The sequence below is a fragment of the Rhinoraja longicauda genome, chromosome 33 (assembly GCF_053455715.1).
Source record: "Rhinoraja longicauda isolate Sanriku21f chromosome 33, sRhiLon1.1, whole genome shotgun sequence".
Taxonomy (NCBI): Eukaryota; Metazoa; Chordata; class Chondrichthyes; order Rajiformes; family Arhynchobatidae; genus Rhinoraja; species Rhinoraja longicauda.
This window is the reverse complement of record NC_135985.1, coordinates 5772156-5793249: the sequence shown is the minus strand read 5'-3', so window position 1 is coordinate 5793249 and position 21094 is coordinate 5772156. Positions and strand designations below refer to the sequence as shown.

The 21094-nt window shown below is 39.8% G+C and overlaps 1 protein-coding gene across 3 annotated transcripts in view; it reads left to right on the top strand.

The window, feature by feature from the left end:
• Positions 1-21094, top strand: part of lrrc28 (leucine rich repeat containing 28) — a 90844-nt gene that overhangs the window by 20170 nt on the left and 49580 nt on the right. For 2 of the 3 annotated variants that reach the window (XM_078427187.1, XM_078427188.1), the window contains exons 7-10: positions 6771-6873; positions 8039-8211; positions 12517-12676; positions 13717-14323. In XM_078427187.1, coding sequence (XP_078283313.1) covers positions 6771-6873; positions 8039-8211; positions 12517-12676; positions 13717-13789 — 509 coding nt within the window. In that variant the 3' untranslated portion in view covers positions 13790-14323. Of the gene's footprint in view, positions 1-6770; positions 6874-8038; positions 8212-12516; positions 12677-13716; positions 14324-21094 lie in introns of those variants that run through there. The other variant, XR_013549256.1, reaches the window with a different exon arrangement.

Here is a 21094-nt window from a genome sequence, read left to right as displayed (position 1 = left end):
CACAGTACTGAAAAGAATTGTGAAGCAATGAATAAAGATATTTCTATCAAAACATTAAATCCAACAATCTTATAACCTGCCTTTCAACACCGTGTGGGGGGTTGGAGAAAATGAAGTCTGTTCTGGCAGGCTGGATTGAGAGTGAGGGGTTGTGGTTGAGTGATTGTATGATGCTTTATGCTCTCCCCTACAGTCGCTCACGCAAGTATCACTCTGTGCTACTCCGCCATCCTTATCATTAGCATTTGTTCAGCCGCACCAGCTTACCCACATGCTTCTGCTCATTTGAGTAGTGTGACCATACTGCTAACTTTATAGGGGTTTTTTTTAACCTTGTAATGTGCCGACTGGTGTGGTTTCCTGCAATATTTTGATCATATGGCCATGAGATTCCAAAACATTAATAAAACAAATGGGAAATATTGCCATCCTTTTGATTTGACATACGTATGTAGTGCTGAGAAATTATTTTTTAGGGAAATAATGTAAAGTTTGTGTGGTATATATGAAATTGATGTACAGTAAATAGATATGGGCGGCACGGTAGCGCAGCGGTAGAGTTGCTGCTTTACAGCGAATGCAGCGCCGGAGACTCAGGTTCGATCCTGACTATGGGTGCTGCACTGTAAGGAGTTTGTACATTCTCCCCGTGACCTGCGTGGGTTTTCTCCGAGATCTTCGGTTTCCTCCCACACTCCAAAGACGTACAGGTTTGTAGGGTAATTGGCTGGGTAAAGGTAAAAATTGTCCCTAGTGGGTGTAGGATAGTGTTAATGTGCGGGGATTGCTGGGCGGCACGGACTTGGTGGGCCGAAAAGGCCTGTTTCCGGCTGTATATATATGATATGATATGATATGATATATATATATATATATGTATATATATATATATATATATATATATATATATATACAAGATCTGAGTTTTAGTAGTATAAAAAAAATATATAGATAGATGAATGTCTCTTGCTATCCACTTTGCTGCTGTAACACTGTAAATTTCCCCGGTGTGGGACAAATAAAGGAATATATTATATTATTATTATTATTATTATTCTTATCTGTATTCATCAAGGAGAAGAAAAATAGCAAGTTCAGGGAGGGGTAAATTGATAGTCAGGAGTATGTCAATATTAAGCATAAGCTAGAATATTATGGAACAAGCTGCCAGAGGAGGTAGTTGAGGCAGGGACTATCCCAACATTTAAGAAACAGTTAGACAGATACATGGATAGGACAGGTTTGGAGGGATATGGACTAAACGCTGGGACTAGTGTAGCTGGGACATGTTTGCCGGTATGGGCAAGTTGGTCCGAAGGGCCTGTTTCCACTCTATGACTCTATAAGAAGGGGAAGGTGTTGGATGCCATGGAGCGCATAAGGGTTGAGGGGAGAAGATACTTGGAGCCCTGACAGAGATTTTAGCATCTTCATTAGCCACATGCCAGGGCTAGCAAACTGGAGGATAGCTAATGATGTTTCTTTAATTCCGATGTTGGATAGAATACTGAGTAGATTCAGCAGAATACTGCCTGGATTTAGTTTAGTTTGAGTTTAGTTTTAGAACTTTTGTTATGAGGAAAGATTGGGTAGGGTGGGCTTGTTTTCTTGTTGTTCTGGTGGTGGAACAGTGACCTGATAGAGGTTCATAAAAATTATGAAAGGAATAGACAATAGATGCAGGAGGAGGCCATTCAGCCCTTTGAGCCAGCACCGCCATTCAATGTGATCATGGCTGATCATTCTCAATCAGTACCCCGTTCATGCCTTCTCCCCATACCCCCTGACTCCGCTATCCTTAAGAGCTCTATCTAGCTCTCTCTTGAATGCATTCAGAGAATTGGCCTCCACTGCCTTCTGAGGCAGAGAATTCCACAGATTCACAACTCTCTGACTGAAAACGTTTTTCCTCATCTCCGTTCTAAATGGCCTGCCCCTTATTCTTAAACTGTGGCCCCTGGTTCTGGACTCCCCCAACATTGGGAACATGTTTCCTGCCTCTAACGTGTCCAACCCCTTAATAATCTTATACGTTTCGATAAGATCCCCCTCTCATCCTTCTAAATTCCAGTGTATACAAGCCTAGTCGCTCCAGTCTTTCAACATATGACAGTCCCGCCATTCCGGGAATTAACCTAGTAAACCTACGCTGCACGCCCTCAATAGCAAGAATATCCTTCCTCAAATTTGGAGACCAAAACTGCACACAGTACTCAAGGTGCGGTCTCACTAGGGCCCTGTCCAACTGCAGAAGGACCTCTTTGCAACTGTAATTGTGTTCCCTCGAGAATAGGAAGAATAGATGATCAGAATCCATTTCTCTTGGTAGGGCTATAAAAAATGTAGGTATAGGTTTAAGGCTAGACCACGTTTTAAAGGGGAAATGAGAGGAATGCTTTTTAATGCGGAGAATGGTTAATATCTGGAGCCTGTTGACAGAGCAGATGGTGAAATCAGACACGATTACTATGTTTAGGAAACATTTAGACAGGCACTCAAATAACTAGGACAGAAGGATACGGATCTGAAGTGGGCAGATAGGATTAGTTGTGTAGGAAGGAACTGCAGATGCTGGTTTAAACCAAAGATAGACACAGTAACTCAGCGGGACAGGCAGCATCTCTGGAGAGTAGGAACGAGTGACATTTCGGGTCAAGACCCTTCTTCAGACTGAAGATAGGATTAGTTGATGGACAAAAAGGTTGGAATGGACATGATGGGCTGAAGGGTCCAATTCTGTGCTGTATAAGTTTGTGATCCTGAGACCGACCGTACAGCAGTCCCAGTACAACACTTTGTTAGTAAAAGATGGCTGCTTCCAACAGCAAGCAAGGCTGGTCAGTCCTGAGTTAATCTGGTCTGTGTTCCTTTGGAGTGCTGCTGAGCATGATTGTCACCGGGGATGTGGCATGTGTGGCACTATTGTCTTGCTTTGACTCTGATCTGAATAGTTTTTTCATTCCACATTTCCACCACCTATTTAGCCTTGAGGTAAGCAGAAATTGCTTAAGTGTCAGTTACAGTGTCATTGTGAAAACACATAGGAGTTGAAATAATTTCCTTATTTCAGTAATGAATCAATTTTAATTGAACTTCTCATTGTGAACTTTAAAGACTTGTACCTCCTGAAAAGTGCACAATGATTTTTGTATTTAAATGCAATTGAAATTCCCGATTTTATTCATTTATCCAATATTATAAATGTATCAGCATCGGTTACTGATCATTTTATTTTCATACCAATTTACAGCTTATTAACCACATAAATTATCCATTGCAAATGGAAATGAGCCATGTCTAAAGTGGTCATCTGTCTCATTATTTTTTGGCATTTAGCTTGTGAAGTGTGACCAGTTAGTTGATTTGAAAATTATTATGTGCACTCCAAGTGGAATCAGTTTTGATATTCGGTCATGTACAAGCATTTAATATTTCAAGTCAGTCATATGTGACAGAATGCCTTCTACCCTCCACTAAGAAATGGTAAGGAAAGTGTCATTTAGTACAAAAAAGGTGAATATCACTTAGGTATTCAACTGTAATTGTGTTCCCTCGAGAAATTTTGCAATCCTGCTGAGTAATTGATTAATATTTAACTTTATCAAGTGTAAAGATTGAAAATCAAATATGAAGAATTCATCTTATTTCTAAAGGTTGGACAATTGCTTTTTTTGATTTCCAAGACTTCACTGCTTCAGATCACGAGGCTAAAGTGAACTGTTCAAGAATCTAAATGATATTTGAACTGTACAGTGTAAACTTTCTGTCTTTAGGGTTTATGATTTATCCATTATTACATAGCCACAGCCGCAAAATCCTATCATTCTTGAAATCACCAAAAGGATAAGGTGTTTTCATTGGAATTTCTAGTGCATGTAGTCAACAAGTAACAATGGCTTCCTCTGCTATGACCACGAGATGTGAAATCTTTATTGTATAGTGAGCCAAATAGCCAAATTTACAGTTACAAATCAATCTTATCGAGAAAAATCTGGATGACATTTTTTTCAACAAAGTTGAAATGGCCTCATTTTACTTCCCAAAGTTGCCTGGAGCTAATTAACCTAAATAGCACTTAAAGTTGCCCCATCTAATTCCTTAAATACACAGTCAACCAAGAGAGAAGGTTAATATGCATTGTTAATAAACCTGTCCCTACTGGGTGACTAAGTGTGAATGATCTTGAGCAGATTTTTTGGTGTTGTGAAGCAATTCTCCTTTATGTGTATCCAATGCTTGCTTTGCAATATGCTCCTGAATACATTGGTAAAACAGTGGTAATTCGCTGTTAACACAATTTCCCTAGTGAAGCATTGCTCTTGGAGTTGGGTAAATGTGATGAAAAAGCAGTTGGACATGATAATATGGCATTGGGCAAATTTATTTTATATTTATTTTTTTCTATGTGAAAAAAATATCCAGAAAAACTGTCCATTTTGTGGTTTTTCATGTATTTTTCAAAATCTAAAAATGCTAGGTATTGTTTATTACAATATGCTATCATAGACTCGCACAACACGAAACAGGCCCTTCAGCCCAATTCATCTGTACTGGCATTAAAATCTATCTGAGCTAGTCCCGTTTGTCTGCTTTTGGGCCATATCCCTTTAAACCTTTCCTATCCATGTACCACATCCACCTTGCAAACAAAAAAGATGAGGTATTAAAAGTAAGGTAGTATTCTCTGTCCTCACTTTCCACATTTGCCAAAGTTTTCGGCATTTGCTTGACCCATTTTATCTGGCAATTAATTCCTACATTTTTGGGAATTTAAGGAGCCTTGGCTGAACAGGAGAATTTGATCGGTTTTAGATGCCTCATGATAGTGGATTGTTTGTGCTGATGTGATGATTTGGGGCTTTTTAGGAGGTTTGCAAATAAGAAGAGGACAACTTTGTGGTACCAGACCTTGGGATTGAATACATTAAATGATCGCATGAAGGAAGGAGGGATGAATTGGGAAAAAAATTAGTAATGGTTCCCAGAATCATTGAGGTACACATTTTTGTGATCTCTTCTTTCAGAACAGATGGTCTTTCAGATCTCAATGATAATTAGATTTTTGACCTTTGTGCTAGGAAATCTTGGGAGTTTCTAATGGAAATTCTCTGGAAATTCGGCAGAAATCCTGGACATATGGATGACATAACTGCTAATTCATGCCATCACACTGCTGTTTACAGTAGAGTTTGAGTCGAAATTGCAAACTCCACTTTTAATGAGAACATTTTATTTTATGTTTGCTTTATAAATTGTTATGCTGATGCAGGCAGTTTTAGTCAGAACTGATCTCTGTTTTATGATTCCAATCAGTGCGTTTCTCCTTACTGGACTGCAGTCTGTTCCAACACACGCTGAACAGACTCGATGTTAAGGTTTGGAATTTCACACAAACACAAGTCTGGTATTAGATTTTAGTCAAGAACATAAGTCCTTATAGATCTTTGCTTTCCTCCGAAGAGGGAATATTTGGAACAAGAATTTAATTTAAATTCCATTACAAAGTCATGAAACGGTCTCTATACATTGCATGAATAATCTTATTCCCAGCTAGAAAATGTAGCAGCTTGCCCTTGGTCAGATTGTAGAGACAGACTGTTACCGATGAGGGAAAATATCAAGGTAAGCTTCCATGCTTCTGTAACAGCTTTTAAGTGCAACCCTTTTCACCGATCCTCCAAAGGTACAAATAAAATGTTTGATGACCTAAATCATGAGGTAATGTATCTAAATGTTTAATGCTATTGTGATTTAAAAAAATCCAAATTTGAGATCTTTGTCAACAAGCTGAGGTAATAAATGAAAGAACTATGATTCGTCGTGTTTCAGATTTGATTTTAGACAGTGCATGTAATTTTCATTTCAACCATACAAAAATGATAAAAAATATATATAATATATATTGATATGCACGTTTAATATCATTTAATTAAATGTCCCAGATATGTTCACTTCGGAGAAAACACAAAGAGATGGAACGACAGCAGGTTCACTCCCCATTCATTTTATTTCCCCCTGTGAGGATGCACCTGCCATTTACTCCATACCCACTCACAGCGGCATGGAAAGCAACACATGGAGAACAAGGGAACAAATTCACATCCTGTCTCAAATGGAACAGAATGTTAGAGTTCCAACACGCTGTGCCACTGCACCTGCTGATGTCGAGAAAAATTGTGGTCGTTAATCTTCCATTGAAGTTATTTCATAATATGAAAATTGAGAGTGATTCCACAGTTGATCCCTTGGTTGTTACAGTGATCCAATCACTTGTTAACGCGTCAGGTGATTTTAGTTTTGTTTGCTTGAGGTTGGCCTTTTTTTTCCCTTCTATCAATCATTTAATAGTCTTTTATCTTCTCATTTGGTTTAAGAAAGGTATGTTTTTTGTTCTTGTTAGCTGAAAACATTTCTTTTGTCTGCGGTTATCGGAAGAAGGCTTCCTCCTGGTACTCTGGTTTCCTCCCACATCCTCAAAACGTGCGAGTTTGTAAGTCAATTGGCCTCTGAAAAATTGCCCCTAGTGTGTAGGCATTGGATGCAAAAGTGGGATAAAGAACTACTATGAATGGGTGATCGCTGGTTGGCGTGGTCGTCGGTGGGCCAGAGGGCCTGTTTCCAGCTGTATCTTTCAATCAATTCAATGAAATCAATTTGATTTCAGCTACCAATAATCATTTTAATTCGGGTTTACAATAGGAATTTAATGATTTAATACATTTATTTGATTCTTTGATCATATGCTTGTCTATTTTATATATTTCATCAAGATCTGGGGCGATATGCAGAACTGCAGTATGTGTACGTAGACAACAACTTTCAACTACACGGACTACCTTCTTATCTCTATAACAAAGTTGTTGGACATAGTGGGTAAGAATATATATATTTTTTCATAATGAATTATTAATCTATATTGAACAAACTTTAATGCCAATCGACCTTCCAGGATTAAAATTAGCTTTCAAAATTTGATTTGTTCAAAAATGTTAATTATGACTGGAGATTTAAAAGAAATGAAATTGCTCAAATAAAACTTTTGAACTTTTTTTACGTCCCCATAATCATGTCAGTCTTCTCTTTTCATCTGTAATCTGACATTGAATAAAATATTCTCGCTGACCGTTCCTGATTCAGATTCACTTTCACTAATTAACAGTTCTGCTAGATAGAGCTCTTAAGGATAGCAGAGTTAGGGGGTATGGGGAGAAGGCAGGAACGGGGTACTGATTGAGAATGATCAGCCATGATCACATTGAATGGCGGTGCTGGCTCGAAGGGCCGAATGGCCTCCTCCTGCACCTATTGTCTATTGTCTATTGTCTAAAGGTGGTGCAGACTTGTCTTTCAACTCACTCAGCCTTAGGTTGCCTGTAACACGCATTGTTTTTTTATTCTCAATCTTCAGCCAGTCCCAGTACAAAATCCCATAGAAAATGTGTTGGTCTGTGTAGTATAAAGCTGGAATTGCACAATGATAAGAGAAGAAAATCGCAATCAAGATAATATTGGACCGCTGTCAAATAAAACATAGCAAAATTCAATACATGATGCACAAGATTTTGGGAAATGCAATATTAGAAAAGTCTTCACTCCATAATGCAGAAGTAGAAATGGGACAAGACGCAGTCTAGCAAGTGATGGGTGGATACAGGTGGGTGGGTTTGGCTGTTAAATGGGTGGAGTAAGTGACAAAGGCTAGAGGGATATAACTGTCAGGGAGCGGGGGGCAAGGGTTTGGGGGAAGTGGGGCTGCATAATGGGGGAAATAGTGCACAACAGGATAGGTGAGGGGCAAAGGAAAAAGAGAGGGGGTGAGGGGATGTTGATTAAAAATGGAGAATTCAATCTTTATACTGTTGGGTTGCACGCTACCCAAGTACATATGAGATCCTGTTCCTCCACGTTGTGTGTGGCCTCATTCTAACAATGAAGGAGGCCCAGGACAGATCCAAGATTATAGAAGCTTCAAAAAACAAAGGTGACTCTAACATAACTTTGACTTATGGATGCATTTTTCTTTCCTATTTTATCACAGTTGTGGATCCTCAACACATGATGAAGAAGTGAAGCTCTTGTTCACTTATAGGCAGATGTCCATCGCTCTGCCGGGTGAAATCCTTAGAATAGGAACAGAAAACGACCCTGTGCCAACCCTCCAGGAAATGGTCATGAGAACTATCTACAGGTTTTTCATAATATCTGAGAAAGGCATGTGTAATCAGTATTCCCTTATACTGAGAGTGGCTGAGACTGAATTCATGGGTGCTTTTATATTTTTAACATTAAAAATGCATTGTTATAAGGCTGGAAACCGTTTAATCAGTTTTGGCAGAAGACAAGTAGGTTAGATCGGAGGGCAGTTGTGCCTTCAAAGTTGCTCAGCCTTTCCATCAGGCAATACAGTAGTTGATTTGTCTCACCTCCACAATGACATTATCGGGAGGGCACGGTGACGCGGCGGTAGAGTTGCTGCCTTACAGCGCCACAATCCCGGGTTCCATCCTGACTACATCCTGAAATACTTTGTAAGGAGTTTGTATGTTCTACCTGTGACCACGTGGGTTTTCCCCGGGTGCTTTGGTTTCTTCCCACATTCGAAGGACGTGTAGGTTAATTAGGCTATGTAGAGAAATTGTACCGAGTGTGTAGCATAGAACTAGGGTAGGGTTGATCATAGTCTGCGCTGACTCGGTGGGCCGAAGGGCCTGTTTCTGCGCTGTATTTCTGAACTAAACTATTATTTGTCATTCCTTCACTCTTCACTAATATTGCTAAAGTTTTTACCTCTTCTTAGAGAGATTCTGCTTCCAATGTTGAAGGGCCATTAATGCTAGGCCATTTGCAGGAGATCCAGTCTAAAAGAACAGCATTTTCATCTTCCCTTGTGTGACATTTTCCCCACCACCAACTCAATCCAACCTAAGTCTAGTCATCGTACTTCTCATCAAAAAAGCATGTCCTTCCATGTGCAAGAAGTCCAAACTGTACAAGGTGTTCCTGGTGTGTTCTCACCAAGACTACATACAATCACAGCAAGAACTTTTTTACCTGCTACTACTGTGTGGTGAATGGTGACTTGAGACAAATGCTGGATCTCTTCAACAATAACTGTCATTCATTGCAGTTTCGCATGATACCAACAGCCTATGGAATTAACATTTCTCTTCTCATGGATTCCACTTTCAAATTGCAATGTAGGCGATACACTGGAAAGTCACTTACATCTTGCATGTGCATTTCTCAGCAACTTATTTTATACAGTGAACTACAGTACATCCTACGGCTATGAAAAACTATCATTAGTCATGTTTAGCTGTAGCAACAAAACTAGGCCACAAATTGATTGAATTCTTTTTACTTCCCCGACTCTTCTCACAAGGCAGGTTTTTGACTTAAATTATGACATTGGAGGAAAGGGAAAAGATTGTTGGTTATGTAGGAGATTTGAAGTGGGTATTGAATTTACTTTTGCATGGATGCTGGCTGCCGTTGTTAAAGCATATTCTTTATTCTTTCACAGAAAACAACAAATAATATAATTTGGACAACGTTCAAATTATCTAAACATAATTGTCTGTGCCCATTGTGGGAACTAGCATTATGCATCACCTATTCACTTACAAACAGTATTTATGGCAAAATAATAAGTACAATATGTACGACAATTCAAAACATTTAAAAAAGTATAACTTTTGCTTGAAATTGAACATCAGATTTCCATTGTTTGCCCAACATTTAAATTCTGATTAATTTAAAGCTGTATATACTTATTGGATGTACAAAGCATGAGCTTTGTAGAGCGTTTGACAAATTAGTAGCAAACTAGGGCAACTTGCATGACAAGTAATATTACCTGATTTACTGTAAAATGTGTAACCTAAGGTCTTGGAGGGTGGAATGGCCCTTTGTTTCAGGTCTGATGTTGTGTTCCTTCAAGCACTCACCCTGTGATTTTTAGTAGTTTTTAAAATATTCAGCGAGATTGCATCTTGTGCTGCAACCGATGATCGATCAGAGGGTAAAACGCATAGGAAAAACATTTCAATTGGTGTGTCCAAAAAAAAAAAACTGGGGAAGAAACTTTGAGATAGCGATTCAAGTTCAGTTAATATACTTGACTGGTGTTGGTCACATTTGCTTTTTGCCAAAGGGGTAGAAGATTTAAAACTGAAATTGCAGATATTTGGTGTTGCAGACATCTGACTATTTACAAGTGATGTAGGATGGAACTGCAGATGCTGGTTTATACCAAAGATAGGCTGGAGTAACTCAGCGGGTCAGACAGCATCTATGGAGAAAAGGAATAGGCGACATTTCGGATTGGAACCCTTCTTCAGACTCCTTTGGGTCGGAACGCTTCTGAAGAAGGATACTGACCCGAAACATCGCCTATTCCTTTTCTCCAGAGATGCTGCCTGACCCACTGTTACTCCAGCATTTTGTGTCTACTATTTATAAATGATGTCTGAAATGTGGTAGATTGCCAAGTACATCCTCAAGTACATATCATATCTCTATGATTACTTGTGGCAAGTCACGATGCACTGCTTTCCAAGGCATGGTTGCTAAATCATAAAAGATGGAAATTAAATTGTTAAATTGTGGGGTTTTTTCCAGTTAAGGCAGCAGACCATGATGAATAATTGTTATGAATTAATTGAAAGGTTAATTGATTTTATGGTTGGAAATTAGAAGCGTTCATTTTGTAAGATCTGCTAAAAACCCAGAAGATATAGTTTTATTATTTGATATTTATGCAAGAATTTCTCTATGCCCTTACTCATTTTGCGTGGGAAGCAAAAGTTTGCATTAAATTATGTGACAAATGAAATGTGATGGATTGGAATGAATTGTTATAGATTAGATATATATTTAATATACTAATTATATTATGCACATTCTATGCATATGCAATCCATACATTGTCTGTCACATTGATTTGTCGATTACTGTGTATGAGCAGTGCATTTATTTATTCATTAACAAGATGTGGTGCTGATAGCAAAGCCAGCATTACAGTCTAAAGGTTTTAGAAACATTAAAAAAATAAGTGCAGGAGTAGGCCATTCGGCCCTTCGAGCCAGCACTGCCATTCAATGTGATCATGGTTAATCATCCAAAATCAGTACCCCGTTCCTGCTTTCTCCCCATATCCCTTGATTCCATTAGCCCTAAGAGCTGTATCTAACTTTCTCTTGAATAATTGAAGTTTTGCTCTTGAGAAGTCAATGGTGAGCCATCTTTTGTGTGACTGGCGGTGGGAGTTCCAGGATTTATATCTAATGATAAAGAGTTAAAAAAAAACCCAGGATGATGAGTGACTTAGAGGGGACTGATAGGTGATGCTGTTCCCATGCCACTACTATTCTTGTCCTCCTCTGTTGGCAGAGGTTGTGGGTTTGGGAGTCTCTGCAGGATTTTCCTAGGTGGATAACTGTAATGTTAACATCTTGTTAATGAATAAATAAATGCTCTCCATAAAATGCTGGATTAACTCAGCCAGTCAGGGAGCATCCCTGGAGGATATGGATAGATGACATTTCAGATCGGGACCCTTCTTCAGACCTTTCTTGTTTCTACCACTTGATGCTATATATTGTAGCCAGGCTAACCCAGTGATTGAGGGAGTGAATATTTAGGATGGAAAATGGGTACCAATTGTTCAAGGCGATGTTGAGTTTCTAATCAAAAGACATTGAGAAAATGTTGAAATGGGCTACAGATTTTTTTCTTCAAGCTGTAGAGGAAGAGAATCATATTATTTATGAACATTTTTGTTACCTACAGTATAAGCAGTGACTTGGTTGGTTGTATTCAACAGATTGAAAGGTGTAAAAGGTATCCAAATGCAATTTCAATTTTCTAATTGACTGCTATAAATATATAACTTAAAATAGATTTTTTATTGCTTAAGAGTAAGTAAAGGTAGAAGGAAAATGCATACATTTGGTTTTTCAACAACCTTTGAGTACATAATGATTTGGCACATTTTAATGCACTTTCATCCAACAGCTGAATTTCAGACAAATTGCCCTGTAATCTTGCTTTTTAATGTTTGAGAATGAGTTACGGAGTGGTTGGATATGAGGATACAGATCGCTATGCGTAGCATTTCTTGTCCCTATTTTATTTAGGATAGACTCAGATATTCAATCCTTTGCCACAATGGGAAAAGAAAATTGGAGGGAAGACCTGCAATAAATGCCATCTGATTAGCCCAGTATTTTTTAATGATCAGGTTAGGCAGCTGTCAGGGAGCAAGTATTCTACTTATCCTCTGATCTAGTAAAGTTGTTTGTGTTACGGTCACATATGTTCAAGAGAGAACAAATGCACATAAAATAACAAGATTTTTTAGTACCTATTTGGTATACTTCCAGTAACATTGCGATCTGTGACATAATGTTTAAAACCGTGATGTTTGTACAGCTGTTGTGTAGCATTACTAAGATTAAGCTGCATTAAATAGGAAGATTACTGCATAGAAATTGACAGTTTTATATCTTTCTGTAGGTCTGGATCTCTTGTCCCCAATCTCATTACCAAGGAATCTGTACAAGTTACTATTCGACCCACTGGGGCATTGTCATCACTGCAGCAGGCCAATATTTACCATCGTCTATCCAAAGTGTTATCCTCTGATGGAGACTCCGATGGCTGCCTTGTATAATGGGTAAATATCGAGTATTTTTTCCTGTGTTTGAGATATCCATTGTTTATCCTAACAGCGAATACCTCACCATTACCTAAAGGGGAAACACACGCTTTTTCTTTGATTGAGAAGCTGGTGTATTTAGATAAAAACAAAGGCAAAAGCAATGGAATATTTTCATATAGACTGCAGAAATGTTACTGCATCAAATTTTACACATTCTTGCTACTGAGGAATACTTTTTTGTTGTTGCTTTAATTAGGTGTAAAATCCCTTTTGTCTGAAGAAGGGTCCCGACTCAAAACCTATCCATTTTCTCTAGAGATGCTGTTTTACCCGCTGAGTTACTTCAGCATTTTTTGTCTATTATCTTCTAAGATACCAAGTTTGTAGACTGAAAGCTAAATTGCAGCTTTTTAATGCCAGGCTTGACATTTATTCCCCATTTCTATTTATTTGTTGGGAAAATACAGCCCTGTTAAATATTATTGAATGCTGAACTTCTCATAATAATTTTGAAATGTCATGATGATTTATATTTGGTAAAGCAAAAAATGGCAAAAATGTAACTTCTCTGAAAATAAATTCTCACTAGGTTAGGGAAATAGTACGAGGAGTAATTATTTAGTTTAGTTTAGAAATACAGCTTGGAAACAGGTCCTTCAGCCCACCGAGTCCGGGCCGACCAGCGATCCTTGCACACTAATGCTAACCTACACATGCACTAGAGACAATTTACAAGTATACCAAGCCAATTAACCTATAAACCTGTACGTCTTTGGAGTGTGGGAGGTAACTGGAGATTGCAGAGAAAACCCACACGGGTCACAGGGAGAACGTACAAACTTCGTACAGACAGCACCCGTAGTCAGGATTGAACCCAGGTCGCCGGCGCTGTAAGGCAGCAACTCTACTGCTGTGTCACCGTGCCGACCTTTTTTAAAAATAAAAACAATTTTGGATGGTAACCATAGCTGTTCTCACAAATGAGAAAATTAAACCTCAATTGATCCATCAGAATATATCTGCTGAATGTTGTTGTGAATTATCTGTTTTCACAGGAGGACAAAAATCTGCTTTGTAGCATACTGTTGCTCATTCAAGTGTCTGCAGCTTTTTGACTTGCTCAGCTGATAGATCTCATGATGATGAATGAATTAGTGCCAGCATTTGGAAGAGACATTTGAAGGTGGAAACTCCCTCTGACTTGCACAGTTCCTCAGTAAGACCTTTATGATTTTCAGAAATTGTGCCAAGTTTTGAGGAAACTTTGTGAAGATTGTGATCCTTTTCAATTTGTACTAAAAACTCTTACAATTCCACCAAGTTATGTAAAATCTTAATTTTAATCTTAATCTTAATTACTGTCATAATTAAACATCAAAATGGTTTGAAAACCTGTTACCCGTAAGGTAATGAACAACGTAAGCACCTGGGAAAATCTGAAACCAACAAGTGAAGCCCATTTTGGTTTAATTATTTCAAGACCATAGCAACGTTTGTATGAAGTGTTTAATTGCAGAATTTGGATGGACTTAATACCTTGCACTTTTTTTCGTTCTCAAAACCTAGAGATTACTTTTGATTTGATGATTCAATCTGCAATTTCATTCTCAAATTAAATACATAGTGAAACAGTTATGAGCAAATGGTACAAAACCAACTACCACTGCATTGGGTGGGTGGGGGGGGGGGGGGGGGGGGGTGGTAGTTAGCATTTCTATAACACAGTCTGTAAGGACACATTTCTGTTACTCAAATAGCTGTAACCTGGGGGACGAATGTAATAATTTTGCAACCATTCAGGTTGGAAGGTCGGTTATAAATAGTATTATTTGTTTCTGGTTGAATAACCAATTCCAAAAATTACAAATAACAAATAAATTGTCGACTATTCAAATTTTGGTTTTGAGTATTGCTGTTTACAAGAACAGTTTACACTTTGCAAGATTGCTGAATTGTAGTAATGGGATCGTGCGCCAGTTGCTACTTGTTCATTAAAATCATGTGGAATGGGAGGTCGGAATGACACTCTCGGGGTGTTATAAAACTGCTCAGACTGTTGGTCGTTGGCTTGGATCCCTCATGTAGACAAATTAAACTGCTTTTGTCCATAGTAGCAATAGAAAGCACAAAACGTTTCACTCCTAAAAATAAATCAAGGGTGCTAATTGTTAGTTGGCTGCAGTTGAAAAAAAAATGACTGAAATGCACAGATTTTGATGCAGGATTGAACTGCCTCTGCTTTCTCCTGTGTTTATTATGTGCAACGTAAGAACGGTTTTAGGATTGGTTTTAAGAGAGGATTACAAACTACCCTGGGTATTTCCCAATCTGAGCAGAATAAATTTACTTTTCTTCAAAATACAGAGTCATTGTTAAGTATATAGTTCTGTATCTACTTTCTCTCTCACACTTTTTTCCAAAGAAAAGTTCAAATCACATTTTTACTTAAAGTATGGAACAGTCTATTGATGAGATGAGGCCAGCATGGTATCATGGAAGAGATAGTTGGACAAAAGCCTGTTTTTGACCAAATAAATGTGACCACCAACTATTTGAAGCAAAACATGGAGCAATTTACTGATGAGACCACCATGCGCGGCACGGTGGAGCAGCGGTAGAGTTGCTGCCTTACAGCGAATGCAACGCCGGAGACTCAGGTTCGATCCTGACTACGGGCGCCGTCTGTACGGAGTTTGTACCTTCTCGCCGTGACCTGCGTGGGTTTTCTCCGTAATCTTCGGTTTCCTCCCACACTCCAAAGACGTGCAGGTATGTAGGTTAATTGACTGGGTAAATGTAAAAATTGTCCCTAGTGTGTGTAGGATAGTGTTAATGTGCGGGGATCGCTGGGCGGCGCGGACCCGGTGGGCTGAAGTCCCTGTTTCCAAATGTTGTAAAATGGAGTCAGTAATGATCTTGGCATCATTCCCCGAACCACCCCATGGCATTCGACTAATCATTCTCTTCTATCTTGAAATACATCCAAGAAACTGCAGATGCTGGAATCTTCAGCAAAACACAAAGTGCAAGACAAACTCAGCAAGTTTGGCAGCATCTGTGGGGGGAAAGTATATTGACGATTCTGGTCGGGGCCCTTCTCTAGACCCGTCTGAAGAAGGGTGTCGACCCGAAACGTCACCCATTCCTTCCCTCCAAAAATGCTGCCTGTCCTGCTGAGTTACTCCAGCTTTTTGTGTCTATCTTCGTTTTAAACCAGCATCTGCAGTTCCTTCCTACACCATAGAATACACTCTTAATCAGGCACATCCTGGACTTGTAGACACAAGGAACTGCAGCTACCTGTTTTTAAAAGAAAGACACAAGTGTTGAAGTAATTCAGCGGTTTGAGCAGCATCTTTGGAGAACATGATAGGTGGCATTTCAGGTCGGGACCCTCTACAGACTTCTTCAGAGTCTCAATTAGTGCCCCGACCCAAAACATCACCTACCCATGTTCTCCGCAGAGCTGCTTGGCCTGTTGAATTACTCCAACACTTTGTGTCTTTTTTTACATGCTGGGCTTGGCAGGTGCCAAAACATTGAATACGCCGTTAACCTCACGCCATCTTGTGCGCTATCCCTGCCGGCCTCTCAATTCAAGCGTACTTGTCAATGATGTTCTGAATAATCTATCTTTTGCTGTATCTGTTTAATAACATCGCTGACTTAAATTGGAATTATTATCTCTGTTAGAATTCCAGCTGATCATTTACTGCATATTTGTATCAGTTGGAGAAAAAGAATCATAACTGGAGTGCATGCCGCCCATTCCTCATGGATGAGGCTCGTTCATTTCTTAAAACTTCTTGGCCGAAGCGAGCCATTTTTACAAGGAAAAAATGGCCCTAAATACCCTCAGTCTTTACAGCCCAAAGAACACAATGAATACTAATGTTGAAGGAATTGAAAGGTTGTGATATTTTAAGTATTCTATGAGGTAATCTGCCAAATGCATTTTACACCTTGGGTGTTTTGACCCAATTTTTATTTACCTATGAAAGCAGCTGTTCAGGCAGTTGCCCAAATTCTTCTCGTGACGGATCTGTCTTGTTCACCACTTTATCGAGCTGGAGGTTAGTTCATCATCCATTAAGGACTTGTTCACAGTCGTTAAATAACACAGTTGTTTTCCTTGGAAATGTCATCTACACTTGGTGGATGTGAAGACTCTTAAGTGTGCATTAAGCCTCCGTTATCTCTTCTTGCATTTCATAGAGCGAGCCAAGAGAGAGTTGAGGTGAGATATTTTGAATGGAATTCACCGGTCAGTGATATGAATATAGAAATATGGCTAGTGCACTCCTGGCCCATTGAGTGGAAAGTGCCAAACTGATGAAAAGAACCAATAAACTTGAGGTGTTTCTCTTGAAAAGATTTATAGTTGTGCGGCACTCGTTGAAATAGACTTCACCTTAAGCCGAACCCCTCTCTGCTTGGAAAAGAACAGCAACCTACTTTTACCTTGTCCCGTTCTAACTAGAAGCAGTCCCACAGCTATTATTTAGGTGTAGGGTGAGGTTTAATCTCAGACTGGAGAGAAGACTCAACACCTTCCACCTTAGAAGCATCTGCCGTATCCTGGGTATACCCTGACAAGACAGTGTCCAACGCCGAGATTCTGTCTCGCGCTGGCCTTCCGAGTATGTACACTCTACTCAGGCAGCGCAGGCTGCGGTGGCGAGGTACCCTGAACCAACATCTCAAAACGGGGGAGGAACGCAGCAGCAGAAAAGCGGGCACGCAGAAAGGAGCGCAGCAACTTCAACAGACCAGAGACCACACACAAATGTGACTCTTCAGCCACAAGCGACGCTGCTCTAGCCGAGGTGTGGAGCAAGCAGCCAACCAGGATGCATCACCCATGGTCAGCCATGGAGGCCTAAGAGACCTAAGGGCACTGAGGGGGCCTAAGAGAAGAGAAGAGAGGTTTAATCTCTTGATACCTCGTAGTCACGGATTTCTCTTGCCAAAATGATCAGAGAATATAAACATTTCTGTGGAATAACGTTGCATTTTGAGAGAAGGGCCCTTTTTTTTATAGCATGTGGAACAGATCATTTACTTGGCATTTTTAAAAGATTGTGTTCTTGTTCCAGTTACTTTACTAGCATTTTGGCAATAGTGAAATGGCCACAGTCCAACAACAGCAACTGTTGAGCAGCACCTAAACCTCTTTTTGCATGATTACAGTAACTGCTTTCATATGAATAATATGTTGCACACATAAAACCAGAAGCATACCATCAATATCATCACTGTAGGGCACTTAATTTGTTGTTTTTGATTTGACACAAAATCCTGTGGATTTCTCATTGTCCATTTGAACTAGTCGTCTCTTTGCTTGTTAGTCTCATACCTATTGAGTTGCCTGATTTTAGGATACCAGGTTACAACCAAAAGAGATGCAGTAGTTTTAAAACATTCTCATGTATTACTGTCAAGGGGAGGCTTCATTTAAGGTTGCCTTTCAAAGGTCTTAAAAGTAGCAGTCACCTGGATTATGAAGCAACTGCCCAGTGGTATAGCAGTTAGTATTCCTGCCTTACAGCTCAACTGAGCTGAGAGATTCAGAGACAGTTTCTTCCCAGGCAACTGAACCATCCTATCAACGACTACAGAGTGGTCCTAAGCTTCCATCTACATCATTGGAGACTCTCGGACTATCTTTAATTGGACTTTGCTGGACTTTATTTTGCACCATATGTTATTCTCTTTATACTGTATCTGTACACTGTGGATAGCTTGATTGTAATCAATGTATAGTCTGTCCACTGCCTGGATAGCACGCAACAAAAAGCTTTTCGCTGTGCCTCGGTACATGTGACTATCAACTAAACCAAACTAAACCTTTCTTGATCAACTTCCCAAAGAGGCTCAATGACAGAACTAAAAATAAATGGATCTAGGGATCCAAATCCACAGCTCCCTGAAAGCGGCAAGACTAGTAGATAGAGTGGTAAGGAAGGCGTATGGTATGCTTGCCTTCAGCGGCCGGGACATTGAATATAAGAGTCAGGAAGTCTTGGTAGACACAAAATGCTGGAGTAACTCAGCGGGTCAGGCAGCATCTCGGGAGAGAAAGAATGGGAGTCTTGGAAGTCAGGAAGTTTTGTTGCAGCTTTATAAGACTGGTTAGGCCACATTTGGTTTATTGGTTGCCCCATTACTGAAAGGACATGGAAGCTTTGGAGAGGGTGGAGAAGAGGTTTACCAGAATGCTTCTAGGATTAGAGGGTATTAGCTACAAGGAGAAGTTCAACAATCTTGCAATATTTTCTCTGAAGTTTTGGAAGTTGAGGGAAGCCCCTTATAGAGGCATAAATAGGGTAGACAGTCAGAGCCTTATTCCCAGCAACGTTTAAAGGAAACATTCAAGGCACATTTTTTTTACACAGAGATTGGAGGGTGCCTGGATCATACTGTCAGGGATGATGGTGGAGGCAGATACAACAGATACAACAGTGGCATTTAAAGGCTTTTAGATGGGTACATTATATGCAGGAAATGGAGGGATATGGATCCTGTGCAGGCTGAGGAGATTAATTGGGCCTGTTCCTGTGCTGTCCTGTCCTATGTTCTATGTACAGTTTTAAAAAGTTGCCGTGCAGAGCATTCACTTAAAAAAAAAAAATGTTTTCAAATGGCCTCCTCCTGCATCTATTTTCTATGTTTCTCTGTTTCTCAATTGAATGCACATGCACAGCATATTGGAGTGAGCATAAGCTGTGCGGCAAGATCACAAATGCAAAGCAGGGATACAAATGTAATTTGTTTTTGGCTTTCTCCGTCCATGCCTCCAAGTTTGAAACCACAAGCAAGATTTATGGAGTGCGCATATTACGTGTAAATTCATCACAGCAGCGGAATACACAGCAGTGTGAATTTGCCATTACAACGACCGATAATTTAAATAGCACGTATGTGTTAACATTACATTGTCAGCTTGTAATCCTCAGCTTTGTGGTTGTCTTGCCATTCAGTGAAAAAAACAGTTTACAGTTGGTCGGGTAATTGCTCCATAACTCCAAGTCCCTTTGTAACGAGCAGCTGCTCTTTCATTCATGGCTGTTAGTACAGCTAACCTCAATGATCATAGTGCAAGCTGTTTTGATTCTTTTAAAAACCATACCTTGTAAGTAACCTCACTGTTATTTTTAAACAATATATAAATGTTTCATTTCCTCCACTGTCAGATTGAGGCCCAATGCAAATTGGAGGAACAGCACCTCGTATTTCGCTTGGGCAGCTTACAACCCAGCGGTATAACTGTTGATTTCTCTAACTTCAAGTAACTCTTGCTTTCAATCTCCCTCCGCCCCCCTCACCACCCCCCCCATCCTAGTTCTCCGACTAGTTATGCTGTCCTCCTGATTAAATATTACTGATTGTATACTTCGTTGTCATCTTCCCCTCAGCTAACCATGAACTATTCTACATTTCCTTATCAGCATCTGCTTTGATCTGTCGTTTTCACACCTTACCCTTCCATATCTCTAGACTCCCTCTCCCCTGACTCTCGGTCTGAAGAAGGGTCTCGACTGGAAACACCACCCATTCCGTCTCTCCAGGGATGCTGCCTGTCCCACTATTCCTCCAACATTTTGTGTCCATCTTTATTTTATATTGATTCCTCAGTTTCCACCCCTCTTCCAGTATAGTCCATGGTTTAGGTTTATTGCGTTGGTTAACAATATCCATGGGTCCTTTAAATGCTAAATACTGCTTTGTTTAAAGTGATCTGTAGCATTGGCCCTTTCTCTTACATGAAAACTAGACATACAATGTAAAATTTAATCTGCAGGACAGTCATAGAGCCATAGAGTGATACAGTGTGGAAACAGTCCCTTCTGCCCAACATGCCCACACCGGCCAACAATGTCCCAGCTACACTAGTCCCACCTGCCTGCGCTTGGTCTATATCCCTCCAAACCTGTCCTATCCATGTACCTGTCAATCTGTCTCTTAAACGATGGGATAGTCCCAGCCTCAACTACCTCCTCTGGCAGCTTGTTCCATACACCCACCACCCTTTGTGTGAAAAAGTTACCCCTCAGATTCTTATTAAATCTTTTCAAAACAGCTAGCACCTTGAACCTATGTCCTCTGGTCCTCGATTCCCATACTCTGGGCAAGAGACTCTGTGCATCTACCCAATCTATTCCTCTCATGATTTTGTACAGCTCTATAAGATCCCGCCTTATCCTCCTGCGCTCCTTATCCAGCCTACTCAACCTGTCCCGAAAGCTTAAACCCTCTAGTCCTGACAACATCCTCGTAAATCTTTTCTGAACTCTTTCAAGCTTGACAATATCTTTCCTATAACATGGTGCTCAGAACTGAACACAATATTCTAAATACGGTCTCACCAACGTCTTATACAACTGCAACATGACCTCCCAACTTCTATACTCAATACTCTGACTGATGAAGGCC